Source organism: Ornithorhynchus anatinus, chromosome 7 (assembly GCF_004115215.2).
Source record: "Ornithorhynchus anatinus isolate Pmale09 chromosome 7, mOrnAna1.pri.v4, whole genome shotgun sequence".
Lineage (NCBI taxonomy): Eukaryota > Metazoa > Chordata > Mammalia > Monotremata > Ornithorhynchidae > Ornithorhynchus > Ornithorhynchus anatinus.
The window spans coordinates 69,514,856-69,533,453 of record NC_041734.1 but is presented as its reverse complement, the minus strand read 5'-3'; the positions used below and the strand labels follow the sequence as shown (position 1 = coordinate 69,533,453).

The 18,598-nt window shown below is 49.2% G+C and overlaps 1 protein-coding gene and 2 non-coding genes across 6 annotated transcripts in view; 2 read left to right on the top strand and 1 right to left on the bottom strand.

The window, feature by feature from the left end:
• Positions 1-906: 906 nt before the first annotated feature.
• Positions 907-1,070, bottom strand: LOC114813649. The gene has a single exon (XR_003761366.1). It is a non-coding gene; the product is annotated as a U1 spliceosomal RNA (small nuclear RNA).
• A 7,278-nt stretch (positions 1,071-8,348) lies between these two features.
• On the top strand, positions 8,349-8,512 carry LOC114813363. The gene has a single exon (XR_003761085.1). It is a non-coding gene; the product is annotated as a U1 spliceosomal RNA (small nuclear RNA).
• A 3,901-nt stretch (positions 8,513-12,413) lies between these two features.
• Positions 12,414-18,598, top strand: part of KCTD20 (potassium channel tetramerization domain containing 20) — a 45,855-nt gene continuing 39,670 nt past the window's right edge. For 3 of the 4 annotated variants that reach the window (XR_003760950.2, XR_005660185.1, XM_029069214.2), the window contains exon 1: positions 12,414-12,518. Coding sequence is in view for 1 of the 4 variants with exons in the window: in XM_029069214.2 (XP_028925047.1) it covers positions 12,508-12,518 (11 nt within the window). In the remaining 3 variants the exon portion in view is untranslated. The remainder of the gene's footprint in view (positions 12,519-18,598) is intronic. The other variant, XM_029069216.2, reaches the window with a different exon arrangement.

The window sequence follows — 18,598 nt, the reverse complement described above, 5'->3', positions numbered from 1 at the left end:
ATAATGTTGGCATTTGTTAAGCGCTCACTATGTGCCGAGCACTGTTCTAAGCGCTGGGATAGATACAAGGTGACCAGGTCGTCCCTCATGGGGCTCACAGTCCTCATGCCCATTTTCCAGCTGAGGTCACTGAGGCCCTGAAAAGTGAAGTGACTCGCCCAAAGCCACCCAGCTGACAAGTGGCGGACGTGGGATTCGAACCCATGACCTCTGACTCCCAAGTCCGGGCTCTTTCCACGGAGCCAGGCTGCTCAGCGCTGTGGCGGATAGAAGAAGCAAGTGGGGCCGGACCCGGTGCCCGTCCCGGATCACCCTCTCCATCCCCATTTTACAGAGGACGGAACTGAGGCCCAGAGAACAATAATAATAATGTTGGTATCTGTTAAGCGCTTACTCTGCGCAGAGCACTGTTCTAAGCGCTGCGGGGGGGGGGATACAGGGTCATCAGGTGGTGCCACGTGAGGCTCACACTTAATCCCCATTTGACAGACGAGGGAACTGAGGCCCAGAGAAGCGACTTGCCCGCAGTCCCCCAGCTGACAAGCGGCAGAGGGGGGATTCGAACCCAGGATCTCTGCCTCCCAAGCCGGGGCCCATTCCGCTGAGCCGCGCTGCTTCTCCCAAGAGAAGCGAAGCGACTCGCCCAAGGTCACACAGTAGACAAGTGACGGAGTGGGGATTAGAACCCACGACCTCTGACTCCCGGGCCCGAGCTCTTACCACCACGCCAAGAAACAGACCGGGAAACCCAAACAGGTCTGGGAGGGTGTCTCATTCACTAGCCATGTATATCAGCGCTTAGTCTAGTGCCCCGTACACGCAAAGCCTTCTAAATATAAATTGCTCTCACTAAGTAGCAACCATTAGACAGGCATAGCCAAGACTCTTTCATTTCACCACCAAAATCAGGGGAGAGCGCGAACGCAGTCCCCCACTACCACAAATTATGCAGTCGAGTTTCCCGCATTTGGGGAAATCGCAGGGGTCAGCACAGCCCAAGTGCAATGGCGGAGCCTCACCCTGGGAAAACCACCTACGTGATCATGGTGTCTCCCCTGCCAGGTAAGTATGACTTCTGACCGCCCCGGCCCGCCGGGCCACGCCACGCACACCACTCTTAGCTCACGGCCACCACCCACCCGCCCGCCACCTCCCTCGGTTCCCCAACGCCCCGCCTTGGAGCTGTGCAGACGCCACGCGAGGCGTCCAAATGACAGCCACGTCGGCTGGATTCCGCCCAAAAAAAGGCAAAAAGCTCCGAGGGAGCCTAGTCCCGAGCGACCTCCCGGCAGGCACGGCGCCCCTCCCTCATCTGCATAGACCGTCCTCCCGTTGGCCTCGCTCCCTCCGCGGGCCTCACTACGTCCCCGGCCTTTCATTCCTTCCAGCCTACTTAGTGAGCGCTCGCTATAATAATGATCGGGGTATGATTGGGTGAGGATGGACACGGACGGCAGGGCGGAACGGAAGCAAGACCGCGTCATCGAGATTAATAATAATCGTGTTAATAATGTTGGTATTCGTTGAGCGCTCACTAGGTGCAGGGCACCGTTCCCCGCGCTGGGGTAGATACGGGCTCGTCAGGTTGGCCCACGTGAGGCTCAGTCTTCATCCCCATTTTACAGATGAGGTCCCTGAGGCCCAGAGACCTTAAGTGACTTGCCCACAGTTAAAAGAATCAAGGAGATATACACCTCATTAGCAAAAGAAATAGGATCATAAGCAATATATACCGACGAGCACAGTGCTCAGGGGAGGGAGAGCAGAGGGAAAGGGGGGCTCTGCCTTCCTCTGTGTTGGCTTTCCACGATTTCCGAGGCCTGCTCGGAGCCCTTCGTTCATTCATTTATTCAATCGTGTTTACTGAGTGCTTACTGTATGCAAAGCACTGTACTACTACTACTACAATAATAATGATGGCATGTGTTAAGCACTTACTACGTGCCAAAGACTGTTCTGAGCGCAGGGGAGGTTACAAGGTCGACAGGTGGTCCCACATGGGGCTCACAGTCTTAATGCCCATTTTCCAGATGAGGTAACTGAGGCACAGATAAGTGAAGTGACCTGCCCAAAGTCACACAGATGACAAGCGGCGGAGCAGGGATTTGAACCCATAACTTCTGACTCCCCAGCCTCTGCTCTTTCCACTGAGCCCGACTAAGGACTTGGAAATTGCAATGCAGTAACAGAGAGACAATCCCTGCCCACAACGGACTCACAGTCTAGGATGGGGGAAACGGACATCAAAACAAGTTAACAGGCATCAGTAGCATCAATATAAATAAATATAACAAAGACTCCAAACTAAACTAGTTGTAAAAATAAAGGGCTTCCCCTAATTCCTGACCCCATCCCCTCCTCTTCAACTCCCGTCCTCCAGAGAGAGCGATTTTCATGGTTCTGGTTGTAGATGATAATATTGGTATTTGTTCAGCTCTTAGAACAGTGCTCGGCATACAGTAAGCACTTAACAAAGACAAACATTATTATTATTATGTGTCGAGCACTGTTCTAAGCGCTGGGGGGAATGCAAGAAAATCAGGTTGTCCCACATGGGGCTCACAGTCTTGATCCCCATTTTACAGATGAGGGAACTGAGGCCCAGAGAAGTGAAGTGACTTGCCCGGAATCACACAGCTGACAAGAGGCAGAGCAGGGATTAGAACCCATGATCTCTGACTCCCAAGCCTGTACTCTTTCCACTAAGCCACTCTGCTTCTCTAAATAGATAAAATATTGAATAGATAGAATAAATAAATAGATAGATGTAGATGGAATACAAATATATGGCTAGTTAATTCCCTGTCCTTGCTCACCCTGTTTTCAACTACATAATAAGAGTATGCATGAATGGAAACTTTAAGTATTGTGTGGTATTATTATTAACAATGATGGTATTTGTTAAGTGCTTACAATGTGCCAAGCACTGTTTTAAGCACTGGAAATATGGTAAGTATGCATATTCATTCATTCATTTATTCAATCGTATTTAATGAGTACTTTCTATGCGCAGAACACTGTACTAAGTGCTTGGAAAGTACAATTCGGCCAACAGATAGAGACAATCCTTACCCAACCACTGGCTCACAGTCTTGAAGGGGGAAGACAGCAACAAATCAAAACAAGTAGACAGGCATCAAGAGCATCAAAATAAATAAATTGAATTATAGATGTAGACACCTCTTTAATAAAATAAATATAATAATAAATAGATACATATATACACAAGTAGTGCACTGGGGCCGGAAAGGGAGTAGACCAGAGACCAGAGTAGGCATATGTTGCCAGTGGTTGCCTATCAACCTCCGCTCCAAACAAAAACTCCTCACTCTAGGCTTCAAGGCTCTCCATCACCTTGCCCCTTCCTACCTCTCCTCCCTTCTCTCTTTCTACCGCCCACCCCGCACGCTCCGCTCCTCCGCCGCCCACCTCCTCGCCGTCCCTCGGTCTCGCCTATCCCGCCGTCGACCCCTGGGTCACGTCCTCCCGCGGTCCCGGAACGCCCTCCCTCCTCACCTCCGCCAAACTGATTCTCTTCCCCTCTTCGAAACCCTACTTAAAACTCACCTCCTCCAAGAGGCCTTCCCAGACTGAGCTCCTCTTCTCCCTCTACTCCCTCTGCCATCCCCCCTTCACCTCTCCACAGCTTAACCCTCTTTTTCCCCCTTTCCCTCTGCTCCTCCACCTCTCCCTTCCCATCCCCACGGCACTGTACTCCTCCGCTCAACTGTATATATTTTCGTTACCCTATTTATTTTGTTAATGAATTGTACATCGCCTCGATTCTATTTAGTTGCCATCGGTTTTTACGAGATGTTCTTCCCCTCGACTCTATTTATTGCCATTGTTCTCGTCTGCCCGTCTCCCCCGATTAGACCGTAAGCCCGTCAAAGGGCAGGGACTGTCTCTATCTGTTGCCGACTTGTTCATCCCAAGCTCTTAGTACAGTGCTCTGCACATAGTAAGCGCTCAATAAATACTATTGAATGAATGAATGAATATGTTGTGGTCGAATGTAGCTAGTTGTATTTTAGAATTATATTCACATAACTTTTGTGTTAATAAAGCCATAATAGTCTCTTTCAGCTTTCAGAAGGTCTTGATTATACTTTAAGGGTCTTAGAAGGAGTATATATGCAGGGCCCAATTTTCCTTTTTTTAATTTGTTTGTTTTCCTATTTTAAAATGTTCACTAATTTCTGGGAAGAGTTTCACGGGAGAGGATTAAGGGCACAAGTGACTCCTGATTTTAGGAGCCATTCCTGATGACAAGATTGGGTCTATATGCTATTTGTAGTTAGAAAATAATCAATCAATCATAAATACTGAGTGCTTACCTTGTGCAGAGAACTCTATTAAGTGCTTGGGAGAGTACAATATAACAGAGTCAGTACACCCATCCCTAGCCCACAGTGAGTTTACAGTTAAGAGGGGAAGACAGACATTAATATAAATAAATTAAATCACAGATCAATCAATCAGTGGTATTTAGTGAGTGCTTGCTATGTGCAGATATTTACACACACACACACACACACACATACACACATATATGCTACAAGAACGCACATTTACTCTTCCCCCTAATTTGTTTTCTCCCAGAGGAGGCTGTGTTTTAAAAACAACTCAAAATGCTATTGTGGAAATATTTATAGAGAAATAGATCAATCACTGCATCATAAAACTCTTGCCTTGTACTGTACAGTCATCTCCGACTACCCCTTAGCAATTAAACCCCTGGGGCCTGGATTATTTTTCTAGATGATCATTCTGCACACATCTCCCCAGCTCTTCAAATACCTCCAGGGGTTGCCCATCCCTATCAACAAAAGGTATATTGAACTCTCCCAACCACTTAGAACAGTAGTTTGAACACTGTAAGCACTCAATAAATACGACTGAATGAATGAACCAACCAGGGAGAAACTCCTGACCATTGGCTTTAAGGCACTTGGTCAGCTCTCTCCCAATTTTTCCCAACTCTTTTCCCTCTCCATCCCAGCTCACATTCTTTATTCCTCTTAAAATAGTCTGCTCACCAAGTCTATTCATCTTGCTTCCTGCCCACCTCATCTGAAATCACACCTCCTTCAGGAGACCCCCAATTATTTTTTAATCTCCTAAGGTGAAAACCTTCCTATTGCCCTCAGTGACTCCCTCCCTCCTACAGACCACCATTCTCCCCATCTTCAAAGCCTTATTTGAGTAACATCTCCTCCAAGAAGTCTTCCAGGACTGAGAAGTGGCACGGTGTAGTGGATAGAACATGGGCCTAGGAGTCAGAAGATCACTGGGTTCTAATCCCTACTCTGCCACTTGGCAGCTGTGTGACCTTGGGCAAGTCACTTTACTTCTCTGGGCCTCAATTACCTCATCTGTAAAAGGGGGATTGAGACTGTGAGCCTCAAATGGAACAAGGACTCTGTCAAACTCGATTTGTCTCCACTCCAGCACTTAGTACAGTGCCTAGAACATAGTAAGTGCTCAAATACCATCATTATTTATGGGAAGTAGTGTGGCTCAGTGGGAAAGAGCCTGGGCTTCGGAGTCAGAGGTCATGAGTTTGAATCCCGGCTCTGCCACTTGTCAGCTGTGTGACTGTGGGCAAGTCACTTAACTTCTCTGTGCCTCAGTTACCTCATCTGGAAAATGGGGATTAACTGTGAGCCTCACGTGGGATAACCTGATTACCCTGTATCTACCCCAGCGCTTAGAACAGTGCTCTGCACATAGTAAGAGCTTAACAAATATCAACATTATTATCAAGCCCTTCTTTGTCCTTCCTAATGGCCCTCCCTTCCCTTTCACGTCACCTACACGGGTAGATCTGTATCCCTAAACCTTGATGTTCTCCCCACTCTCAACTCCACAGAACTTATGTACATATCCTTAGACTCTGCTATTTCTCCTACCCGTAATTATTTTTAATGTCTGACTACCTCTTAAACTTTTTTTGGACTGGGATCATGTCTACCAACTCTATTGTATTCTCCAGCTCTTAGTTTAGTGATCTGCACACAGCAACATTCAGCAAATATCACTGATTGATTTGGCACTTTTTTGACATAAGCACCCACACCCGCTCATCCTATAAAATTTATGAAAATCTCTTTTTACTCTCTCGCTTCCTAGTCTGTAATTTATTTCCCTCTATTTACCCTCATCCCCCAACACCACCCCTCTGTTCCGCATAGCCTAAGCATTTGGATGTTCACCCCCGTTGGTCCCCTCATAGAGCACGGCCTAGTGGATACAGTGCCTGGCACATAGTTAAGTGCTTAACAAATACCATCATTATCATTATTATGGGCCTGGGAGAAGGACCTGGGTTCTAATCCCACCTCCTCCACTTGTCTGCTGCGTGACCCTGGGCAGATCACTTCTCTTCTCTGTGCCTCAGTTACCTCCTCTGTAAAATTAGGATTAAGACTGTGAGCGTCATGTGGGACAGGGACTGCGTCCAACCTGTGACTTGTATCTACCCCAATGCTTAGAACAGTCCTTGTCCCATAGTAAGTGCTTAACAAATATCTCATTATTATTATTATTACACTTTTGTACATAACTTTAAACTCTGCTTCTTCCGCCCTTCCTACAGTTATGTATTATTTTGTGTGCCTCCCCTCCTAGATCGTAAAAACACAGAGGGCAGAAATCATGTCGTGATGTCTGCTGATCCTGTTACGCTCTCCTGAGCTTTTAGGACAGTGCTGGGTACACAATACGCATTTAATAAATATTGTTGATTAAAATCTGGTTTTGTCAGGCATAGAATGGGGATCCTTTGGTAGCTACTTGAACTTTGTATTCTAATTTTGTACTTAGGTGTTGGGATCCAAGGTTGTTAAGTCTGTGACCCCCTCATTGGGCAGGGATTGTCTCTATCTGTTGCTGAATTGTCCATTCTAAGTGCTTAGTCTGCACATAGTAAGCACTCAATTAATACTATTGAATGAATTTGATGGATAATTATGGCAGGCAAAGTATGGTTTACGAAAATGTACAAAGTTACAAGGCTTACAGTTCAGAGTGCTGTTGCGTGGCCATAAACTATGGATACAGTGAGGTGAAAAAGATGGAATGGGTGGTTGGGTGGGAAGGAATTTGGTAAAGTTAGGTCTGTAGCCCTGGGGTTGAGCTTTTTAAAATGCTTTGCAAGTGACAACTTCTCTGTGCTTCAGTTATATCTTATCTGTAGAATGGGGGAAAAATACTTTTTCTCCCTCCTTTTTTGGACTGTGGAATATGCCCATTAAAGGATGGGGACCTTTATGGATTTCCATTTCATTATAGTTAGGTTGGAAATGAAAATTATTTTCTCTGCCAAAACTTGTGGAACTTTCTACGTACCTGAGTTCACTCAATTGTGATCCAGCGTAATCACCGCACTACGAGACTGATCCGTTCAGTCCGTTCACTGTCATCAGAAATGTTCATTTTTAGAGAATGAAGAAAATAAAATTAATAATATTTTACGATTGAATAAATGAATGAACGAAGGGCTCCGAGCAGGCCTCGGAAATCGTGGAAAGCCAACACAGAGGAAGGCAGAGCCCCCCTTTCCCTCTGCTCTCCCTCCCCTGAGCACTGTGCTTGTCGGTATATATTGCTTATGATCCTATTTCTTTTGCTAATGAGGTGTATATCTCCTTGATTCTTTTAACTGTGGGCAAGTCACTTAAGGTCTCTGGGCCTCAGTTCCCTCATCTGTAAAATGGGGATTAAGACTGTGAGCCCCGTGTGGGACAACCTGATTCCCCTGTGTTTACCCCAGTGCTTAGAACAGTGCTCGGCACATAGTAAGCGCTTAACAAATACCAACATTATTATTAACCTGACGAGCCCGTATCTACCCCAGCGCGGGGAACGGTGCCCTGCACCTAGTGAGCGCTCAACGAATACCAACATTATTAACACGATTATTATTAATCTCGATGACGCGGTCTTGCTTCCGTTCCGCCCTGCCGTCCGTGTCCATCCTCACCCAATCATACCCCGATCATTATTATAGCGAGCGCTCACTAAGTAGGCTGGAAGGAATGAAAGGCCGGGGACGTAGTGAGGCCCGCGGAGGGAGCGAGGCCAACGGGAGGACGGTCTATGCAGATGAGGGAGGGGCGCCGTGCCTGCCGGGAGGTCGCTCGGGACTAGGCTCCCTCGGAGCTTTTTGCCTTTTTTTGGGCGGAATCCAGCCGACGTGGCTGTCATTTGGACGCCTCGCGTGGCGTCTGCACAGCTCCAAGGCGGGGCGTTGGGGAACCGAGGGAGGTGGCGGGCGGGTGGGTGGTGGCCGTGAGCTAAGAGTGGTGTGCGTGGCGTGGCCCGGCGGGCCGGGGCGGTCAGAAGTCATACTTACCTGGCAGGGGAGACACCATGATCACGTAGGTGGTTTTCCCAGGGTGAGGCTCCGCCATTGCACTCGGGCTGTGCTGACCCCTGCGATTTCCCCAAATGCGGGAAACTCGACTGCATAATTTGTGGTAGTGGGGGACTGTGTTCGCGCTCTCCCCTGATTTTGGTGGTGATAATGAAAGAGTCTTGGCTATGCCTATCTAATAGTTGCTACTTACTGAGAGCAGTTTATATTTAGAAGGCTTTGCGTGTACGGGGCACTAGACCTAAGCGCTGATATACATGGCTAGTGAATGAGACGCTCTCCCAGCCCTGTTTGGATTTCCCAGTTTCAGTCTCCCGGCGTGGTGGTAAGAGCTCGGGCCCGGGAGTCAGAGGTCGTGAGTTCTAATCCCCCCTCCGTCACTTGTCTACTGTGTGACCTGGGGCGACTCGCTTCGCTTCTCTTGGGAGAAGCAGCGCGGCTCAGCGCAAAGGGCCCCGGCTTGGGAGGCAGAGATCCTGGGTTCGAATCCCCCCTCTGCCGCTTGTCAGCTGGGGGACTGCGGGCAAGTCGCTTCTCTGGGCCTCAGTTCCCTCGTCTGTCAAATGGGGATTAAGTTTGAGCCTCACGTGGCACCACCTGATGACCCTGTATCCCCCCCCCCCCGCAGCGCTTAGAACAGTGCTCTGCGCAGAGTAAGCGCTTAACAGATACCAACATTATTATTATTGTTCTCTGGGCCTCAGTTCCGTCCTCTGTAAAATGGGGATGGAGAGGGTGATCCGGGACGGGCACCGGGTCCGGCCCCACTTGCTTCTTCTATCCGCCACAGCGCTGAGCAGCCTGGCTCCGTGGAAAGAGCCCGGACTTGGGAGTCAGAGGTCATGGGTTCGAATCCCACGTCCGCCACTTGTCAGCTGGGTGGCTTTGGGCGAGTCACTTCACTTTTCAGGGCCTCAGTGACCTCAGCTGGAAAATGGGCATGAGGACTGTGAGCCCCATGAGGGACGACCTGGTCACCTTGTATCTATCCCAGTGCTTAGAACAGTGCTTTGCACATAGTGAGCGCTTAACAAATACCAACATTGCTATTATTATTATTACAGTGCTTGGCACATAGTCAAGCGCTTAACGAATGCCATTAATAATAATAATGTTGGTATTTGTTAAGCACTTACTATGTACAGAGCACTGTTCTAAGCACTGGGGGAGATACAGTGCTCTGCACATAGTAAGCGCTTAACAAACACCAACATTATTGTCAGATTGTCCCACCTGGGGCTTCCATTTTTTAATCCCCATTTTTACAGAAGAGGTCACTGAGGCCCAGAGAAGTGAAGTGACTTGCCCAAGGTCACGCGGTAGACAAGTGGCGGAGCCGGGATTAGAACCCACGACCTCAGACTCCCCAAACCAGGCTCTTTCCACTGAGCCACGCTGCTTCTCATTCATTCAATCGTATTTATTGAGCGCTTAATAATAATAATAATGTTGGTATTTGTTAAGCGCTTACTATGTGCCGAGCACTGTTCTAAGCGCTGCGGTAGACACAGGGGAATCAGGTTGTCCCTTACTAAGTGCAGAGCACTGTACTAAGCGCTTGGAATGGACAAATCGGTAACATTATTATCATTTTACAGACAGGGTGGCCGAGGCCCAGAGAAGTGAAGTGACCGGCCTGCGGTCACACAGCAGACGCGGGGCCCAGCTGAGCTTGTAAGCCGTGACCTTCTGCCTCGCTCATTCATTCAATAGTATTTATGGAGCGCTTACTATGTGCAGAGCACTGGACTAAGCGCTTGGAATGGACAAATCGGTAGCAGAGAGAGACAGTCCCTGCCCTTTGACGGGCTCACGAGCAAGCAGCGGGACTCAGTGGAAAGAGCAAGGGCTTTGGAGTCAGAGGTCATGGGTTCGAATCCCGGCTCAGCCACTTGTCAGCTGTGTGACTTTGGGCAAGTCACTTAACTTCTCAGTGCCTCAGTGACCTCATCTGTAAAAGGGGGATGAAGACTGTGAGCCCCACGTGAGACAACCTGATTCCCCTGTATCTACCCCAGCGCTTAGAACAGTGCTCGGCACATAGTAAGCGCTTAACAAATACCAACATTATTATTATTATTATTAATCGGGGGAGACGGACAGACAAGAACAGGCCCCGGGCTCTCCTCGCTGCGACAAAACTCAGTGTCTGGCCAAAGTCACAGGTTCTGCCCCAAGTCAGTTTCTTCCCCCCGCTCGAAGAGCGACATAATCGGCTTTAAACTTTATCCTCTGAATTAGGGAGGAAGCTGGTTCGCTCCCCCGGTAGTGAGGTTGAATAAACCCAATAAATAGGCCTCAAGCCTTTGCTCTGGAGGGGCTTTTACAGGCAATGACTCGTCCCCCCTCCCTTCAAAGCCCTACTGAAGACCCACCTCCTCCAAGAGGCCTTAATAATAATAATAATGTCACCCAGCTGACAAGTGGCAGAGTCGGGATTCAAACCCACGACCTCTGACTCCCAAGCCCGGGCTCTTTCCACTGAGCCACGCTAAATAGGCCTCAAGCTTTTGCTCTGGAGGGGGCTTTTACAGGCAATGACTCGTCCCCCCCTCCCTTCAAAGCCCTACCGAAGGCCCACCTCCTCCAAGAGGCCTTAATAATAATAATAATGTTGGTGTTTATTAAGTGCTTACTCTGTGCAGAGCACTGTTCTAAGCACTGGGGTAGACACAGGGAAATGAGGTTGTCCCCCGTGAGGCTCCCAGTCTTCATCCCCATTTTCCAGCTGAGGTCACTGAGGCCCAGAGAAGCGAAGTGACTTGCCCAGAGTCACCCAGCTGACAAGTGGCAGAGGCGGAATTCGAACCCACGACCTCTGACTCCCAATCCCTTGCACTTTCCACTGAGCCTCGCTGCTCCTCGTGTAGTGTAGGCTTTCCCACACTGAGCCCCCCTTTCCTCATCTCCCGTCCCCTCTGCGTCTCCCTGACTCGATTCCCTTTGTTCTTCCCCCCTCCCCGCCCCACGGCACTTATGTCCCTATCTGTCATTTATTGATTTATAGTAATGTCTCTCCCTCCCCCCAGACGGTGAGCTCATTGTGGGCAGGGAATGTGCCTGTTTATTGTTCTGTTGGACTCTCCCAAGCGCTTAGTACAGCGCTTTGCACAGAGTAAGCGCTCAATAAATACGACGGAAGAATGAATGAATGAATGGCAGCCGGGTGCCGGAGGGGGCCGAGTTGGGGGGGCTTGGGAGGGGATGGAGAGTGTGTGTGTGTGTGTGTGTGTGTGTGTGTGTGTCGGGGAGACTTTTACTTTGATAGGCGGACTCAGGAGGGGGCGCGGGGGGACTTTTACTTTGATCGCCCAGGGCTCGGGAGGGGGCCGGGTTTGGGGGGGGTGAGCGGGGGAGACTTTTACTTTGACTAGCGAGCTCTGGGGAGGCTTTTATTTTGATATCTCACGACTTGGGGGAGGGGTGTAAGATTTGGTGGGAAAGGAGACTTTTACTATGACAAGCGGGCTCGGGAAGAGGATAGGGCTTTTACTTTGATATCCCACGTCTGTGGGAGGGGAGGTGTCGGGTTGGGTGGGAAAGGAGACTTTTACTTTAACAAGCGGGCTCGGGAAGAGGAGGGGGCTTTTATTTTGAAAGGTTGGGTGGGAAAGGAGACTTTTACTTTGACAAGCGGGTTCGGGAAGAGGAAGGGGCTTTTACTTTGATATCCCATGTCTGTTGGGGAGGGTGTCGGGTTGGGTGGGAAAGGAGACTTTTACTTTGATAAGCGGGCTCGGGAAGAGGAGGGGGCTTTTACTTTGATATCCCAGGACTGGTGCGGGAGGGAAAGGAGACTTTTACTTTGATATCTCAGGACTGGTGGGGGGGAGGGAAAGGAGCTTTTACTTTGACAAGCGGGTTCGGCAGGGGGCGGGGGGGACTTTTAGTTTGACAGCCCGTCTCGGGAAGGGGGAGGGAGGAGGGGACTATTAGTTTGGCAGGCGGGCTCCGGAGGTGGGGGGGGGAAGCGGGGGAGGGGGACTTTTAGTTTGGCAGGCGGACTCCGGTGGGCGGGCGGCTTCCCTCGTCGGCCCGGGGAAGGAGGAGGAGGAGGAGGAGGAGGAAGAGGAGGAGGAGGAAGAAGAAGAAGAAGGGGGATCCCGGGCAGTCCTGCAGCCCGTGACGTCATGAACCCCGAGTAAGTGGGGGGGGGGGGGGGGGTCCCGGGGGTCCGCAGCCAAGGCTTTCGGCCGGGAAAAGGGGGAAACTTCCCAGGGAAGCGAGGGGAAAGTTGTTGAGGATGGGCCCGGGTCTCCCCTCCTCCATCCCATCGATCCCACCCGCCTTTTCCCGTTGAAACTCTTTCATCTTTATGTCCGCTGGAATATTCATTCAATCGTCCTGATGGAGCGCTTACTCTGTGCACAGCACTGTGTACTGAGCGCTTGGAAGGGACAATTCGGCCACAGAGTGAGACCCTCTCTGCCCCGATGGCGGGCCCAGGCCAGAGCGGACCGTGAGCCCGTCGTGGGGTTAGGGAGGGTCTCTCTCTGTGGCCGAATTGTCCCTTCCAAGCGCTTATTGCAGTGCTCTGCACAGAGTCAGCGCTCAATATATACTACTGAATGAATGAATGAATGAATGAATGACGGGAAGAGACAGGAAACTCCCACTGCAGTAAAACCTCCCTACTAATCATGTTGCTATCTGCTAAGCGCTTACTATGTACCGAGCACTGTTCTAAGCGCTGGAGTAGAGACGGGGTGATCGGGCGGTCCCACGTGGGGCTCACGGTCTCCATCCCCATCTTACAGAAGAGCTAACTGAGGCCCAGTGAAGTGACTGGCCCAAGGTCACACAGCTGACAAGCGGTAGAGCCGGGCTAATAATAATTATGGTATCTGTTAAGCGCTTACTATGTGCCGAGCCCTGTTCTAAGCGCCGGGGTAGATATGGGGTCATCAGGTTGTCCCCCGTGAAGCTCACAGTCTTCATCCCCATTTTACAGATGAGGGAACTGAGGCCCCGAGAAGTGAAGTGACTTGCCCACAGCCACGCAGCTGATAAGTGGCGGAGTCGGGATTAGAACCCACGACCTCCGACTCCCAAATCCGATCTCTTGCCACTAAGCCACGTGGCTTACTAATAATATTAATGATGGTATTTGTTAAGCGCTTACTATGCGCCAAGCACCGTACTAATTCAGCAAGTGTAGGAGGAAGGGAGTTTCTTGGTTTGAATAAGTTCCGCGCTGTGAAAATATTGTAAAGGATCGAATTCTATATGGATTGATGCATTTCTCCCCCAGGTACCAGCTTCTCCGGCACGATCTTTATTATTATTAATAATAATGGTATTTAAGTGCTTACTATGTGCCAGGCACTGTTTTAAGCGCTGGGGGAGATACAAGGTCGTCAGGTTGTCCCACCGTGGGACTTACAGTCTTCATCTCCATTTTACAGATGAGAGAAATGAGGCACAGAGAAGTGAAGTGACTTGCCCAAAGTCACACGGCTGATAAGTGGCAGAGCCAGGATTAGAACCTGTGACACCCAAGCTCTTTCCACTAAGCCAAGCTGCTTCCTTTCAGGAACGTAAGAAAGCCTGGAAAAAGCCAAACTAATGTTTTGTTTTACGGTATTTAAGTGCTTACTGTGTGCTAGGCACTGTACTGAGTGCTGCAATAGATTCATTCATTCGTATTTATTGAGCGCTTACTGTGTGCAGAGCACTGTACTGGGCGCTTGGGAGAGTACAATACAACAGTGTCTAATCCATCTTGCTTGCATCTATCCCAGCGCTTAGTACAGTGCAATCCCGGCTCTGCCACTTGTCAGCTGTGTGACTGTGGGCAAGTCACTTCACTGCTCTGTGCCTCAGTTCCCTCATCTGTAAAATGGGGATGAAGACTGTGAGCCTCACGTGGGACAACCTGATTCCCCTGTGTCTACCCCAGCGCTTAGAACAGTGCTCGGCACATAGTAAGCGCTTAACAAATACCAACATTATTATTCAGATGATGTTAAAACTCACCTCGCTTCTCCCCCTCCGCAACCCTAACCGCACGCTTCGCTTCTCTGGTGCTAACCTTCTTAGCGTGCCTCCAACTCTCCCGTCTCGCCTCCGACCCCTGGCCCACGTCCCGCCTCTGGCCTGGAACGCCCTTCCTCCTCAAATCCGACAGACAGTGACTCTTCCCCCCCTTCAAGCCCATCTCCTCCAAGAGGCCTTCCCAGACTGAGCCCCACTTTTCCTCATCTCCCACTCCCTTCTCCGGACTCGCTCCCTTTGCTCTTCCCCCTTCCCAGCCCCGCGGCGCTTACGTACACAGCTCTCGTTTTATTTTATTTGTATCGAAGTCTCTCTCCCCCAACCTTAGACTGTAAACTCGTGGTGGGCGGGGAATGTCACTGTGTATTGTTGTGTTGTACTTTCCCAAGCACTTAGTACAGTGCTCTGCACACAGTAGGGACTCAATAAATCCGATTGAATGAATGGATGCAAAACCCAAAGCCCTTTGGCTACGTGAGGACATAAAAGGAAATGATAGAATCAATGAAGAGTGAGTCATGGGGCCGGAAACTAGAATTATAGGGAGGAGAAGACCTTGGGTGGTAGGTCACACCAAAAACTCTGCAGACAGATGAGCCCGACTTGAACCTTAATTCACGGGTCGATGGGTGATCAGATCCCTACCGTTCGTCAGGGTCATGTGGCAAAATCATGCCTTTACCTTTTCCCCCACCTAATGGCTGTAATTCATCGCTCCCGCGGATTAACTTGGATCCAGCCCAGCACTTAGAACAGGGCTTGACACATGGTAAGCCCTTCACAGAGACCGTGATAATAGTAGTCGTTATCAATTAGCTGGAGTTGCCGTGACATTGGCCCAGTCCCGCTATTAAAGCTCATCAAAGAAGGTTACGCGACATCCCTCCCTGACAATCCATTCTAGTGTTTTAAACCAACCTAAAAGTCAGGAAATCCTCCTACTTAATCAGAAATACCTATTTTTACCGTGGAGATGTGCCGGCCAATATAATAATGTTGGTATTTGTTAAGCGTTTACTATGTGCAGAGCACTGTTCTAAGCGCTGGGGTCGATACAGGGTAATGAGGTTGTCCCACGTGAGGCTCACAGTCTTAATCCCCATTTTACAGATGAGGTTACTGAGGCGCAGAGAAGTGAAGTGACTTGCCCACGGTCACACAGCTGACAAGTGGCAGAGACGGGTTTCGAACCCATGACCTCGGACTCCCAAGCCCGTGCTCTTTCCACTGAGCCATGCTGCTTCTCTTCTACTGATCTACTATCACTATCTACTGATTAATATTCCTTCTTTAAACTTGAAAATCTCTATGTCTCCCCCTCAGCCTTCTTCAGGCCGAAGAACCCGGTAATCAACAATGGCATTTATTTACCTCTATCGATGATACAAGTGGCCCTGTAACTCAGGGGTGAGAAGAGCACTGGTCTTGTAAGTTCATATCTCACTAGGGCCTACTTTGTTACATTTCCGTGTAGACTGTAAGCTCGTTGTGGGCAGGGAACGTGTCTGTTTATTGTTATATCGTACTCTCCCAAGCACTCAGTACTATGCTCTGCACGCAGGAAGCGCTCAATAAATATGATTACTCTGTGCAAAGTAATAATAATAACGTTGGTATTTGTTAAGCGCTTACTACGTGCAGAGCATTGTTCTACGTGCTGGGATAGATACAGGCGAATGAGGTTGTCCCACGTGAGGCTCACAGTCTTCACCCCCATTTTACAGATGAGGGAACTGAGGCACAGAGAAGTGACTTGCCCACAGTCACAGAGCTGACAAGGGAGTCACCGAGCTGACAAGGGGCAGAGTCGGGATTCGAACCCATGACTTCTGACTCCCAAGCCCGGGCTCTTTCCACTGAGCCACGCTGCTAAGCGGTTGGGAGGGCATAAAAGAACAGAGTTGGTAGATAGGTTCCCTGCCCCCGATGAGCTTCCAGTCTAGAAGTGATCATCTTTCTTTGCAGGTCCCATTTTCCAACCCTTTCACCATCTCGGTGTTGCTTCTTTGAATCTCGGTCAGGCGCTCCATGTCGTCCATCCTGGGCGGTTCACATGATGAATTTTCTGACCAGTGGTAACGGACAGATGGTGCTGGCACATCTATCAGCTGTATGACTTTGGGCAAGTCGCTTCACTTCTCTGTGCCTCAGTCACCTCATCTGTAAAATGGGGATGAAGACTGTGAGCCCCACGTGGGACAACCTGATCACCTTGTATCTACTCCAGCGCTTAGAACGGTGCTTGGCACATAGTAAGCGCTTAACAAATACCGTCATCATCATCACCTGCTCAGATCAGGACGAGGGTCTGTCCGATCTGATGATCGCGTATCCACCCCAGCACTTAGCACAGGTCTCGGTACACAGTAAGCACTTGACGGATACGCAACGATCATCATCATCATCGATCCTCAGTCCAGGATTCAGTTTCCAACAAAGGCACCAAATAACTCTTGAAGAAACCTACTGTGTTCGTTCATTCATTGAATAGTATTTATTGAGCGCTTACTATTTGCAGAGCACTGTACTAAACGCTTGGAATGGACAAATCGGCAACAGATACAATCCCTGCCCTGTGTTGATTGTCCTTAAAGATTAAGTTGACTTTCTACATTATGTGTTTGTGATTATATGTCGTAGGGGTATTTTTTTTTTTAAGTTCCTTAAATCTTTCTCTGTTCCTGTTCTTCATCTTTTCCTTCCCAAACACACCACTGAGGCACAGAGAAGTTAAGTGACCTGCCCAAGGTCACTTAGTCCATCTTCCTGCTTCTGGTAAGGGAATCTTATCATCCTCCCTCTCAGGCCACTCTTTCGCTGGCTTTTCATCTCCTTCCCACCCCCTAACCGTGGGGTCCCTCGAGGCTCAGTTCTTTGAGAGCTTCATCTGTTCCCACGTTGTCAACCACCATCTCTCTGTGAATGACTCCCAGATGTTCCTCACTAACCCAAACCTTTCTCCTCCGTAGTCCCGCTTCTCCTCCTACCTCCAGGACATCTCTTCATGAGGATGATGATGATATTTGTTGAGCACTTACTATGTGCCAACCACTGCTCTAAGCGCTGGGGTGGATACGAGCAAATGGGGTTGAACACTGTCCCTGTCCCATGTGGGGCATTTTCCCCACATGTAAAATCCCCATTTTACAGATGATGTAACTGAGGCCCAGAGAAGTTAAGTGACTTGTCCAAGGTCACACAGCAGACAGGTGGAGGAGTTGGGGTCAGATCCCATGACCTTCTAACTCCCGGGCCCGCGGTCTGTCTACTAGGCCATGTTGTTGTCAAAGAGGCCTTCCCTGATTCATCTTTTCTCCTCATCCTATTTTCCCCCTCTGCCACTTCAACACTTTGGCTTCACCTAAGCACTTGGATACTCACCTAACCTCCTTCTGGCAAAGGTGTACAAATCTTTAAACTCTGATGCTTCCTCCTCCCTGTAATTTATTTTAGCGTCTGATTCCTTCAGTAGATTGAAAGCCTCTTGGAGTCAGGGATTCACTCTTTTGCTTTCTCCCGGGCACTCGGGGTATTGCTCTGCCCAGAGGAAGAGCACAAGAAATGTCAATCAAAAATAAATATTTTTTGTTTGTTGAGGAACCCAAGTGCTTAGTAATGATGATAATAACCATTATGGTACTTGTTAAGCGCTTACTACGTGCCAAGCACTGTTCTAAGAGCTGGGGTAAAAATACAAGTCAATCAGGTTGGACAAAGTCCCTCTTCCTCATGGGCTCACACTCTTAATCCCCATTTTGCAGATGAGGTAATTGAGGCCCAGAGAAGTAAAGCGACTTGCCGAGGTCACACAGCAGACAAGTGGCGGGGCTGGGATTAGAACCCAGGTCCTTCTGCCTCCCAGGCCCGGGCTCTATCCACTAAGCCACGCTGCTTGCTCTGCCCCTAGTAAGCACTCAATAAATAGGGTTGATTGATTGATTGAGACAGGCAGTCTTGGATGGCAGTTTCAGAGTTACTGGTGGGAAGAGCAGATAGGTACAACCAAGGAGATTTAGTAGGAAATGAAAATAGGTCATCTACCATCAACTTTAGAACAGGAGCAGAGATGATAGATGATAGCTGGTGGCCTGTTTTAGTTCTTTACCGCTGGTGCTTCAGGAAATCTGGGAAAACCCTCAGAGAAGGGGCTTTTTAAAAAAAAATTTAAGGCCTTCCCATGACTCTAAAATTCTCCGCACTGCTCTCGTGGAAAGAAAGCAGGATATC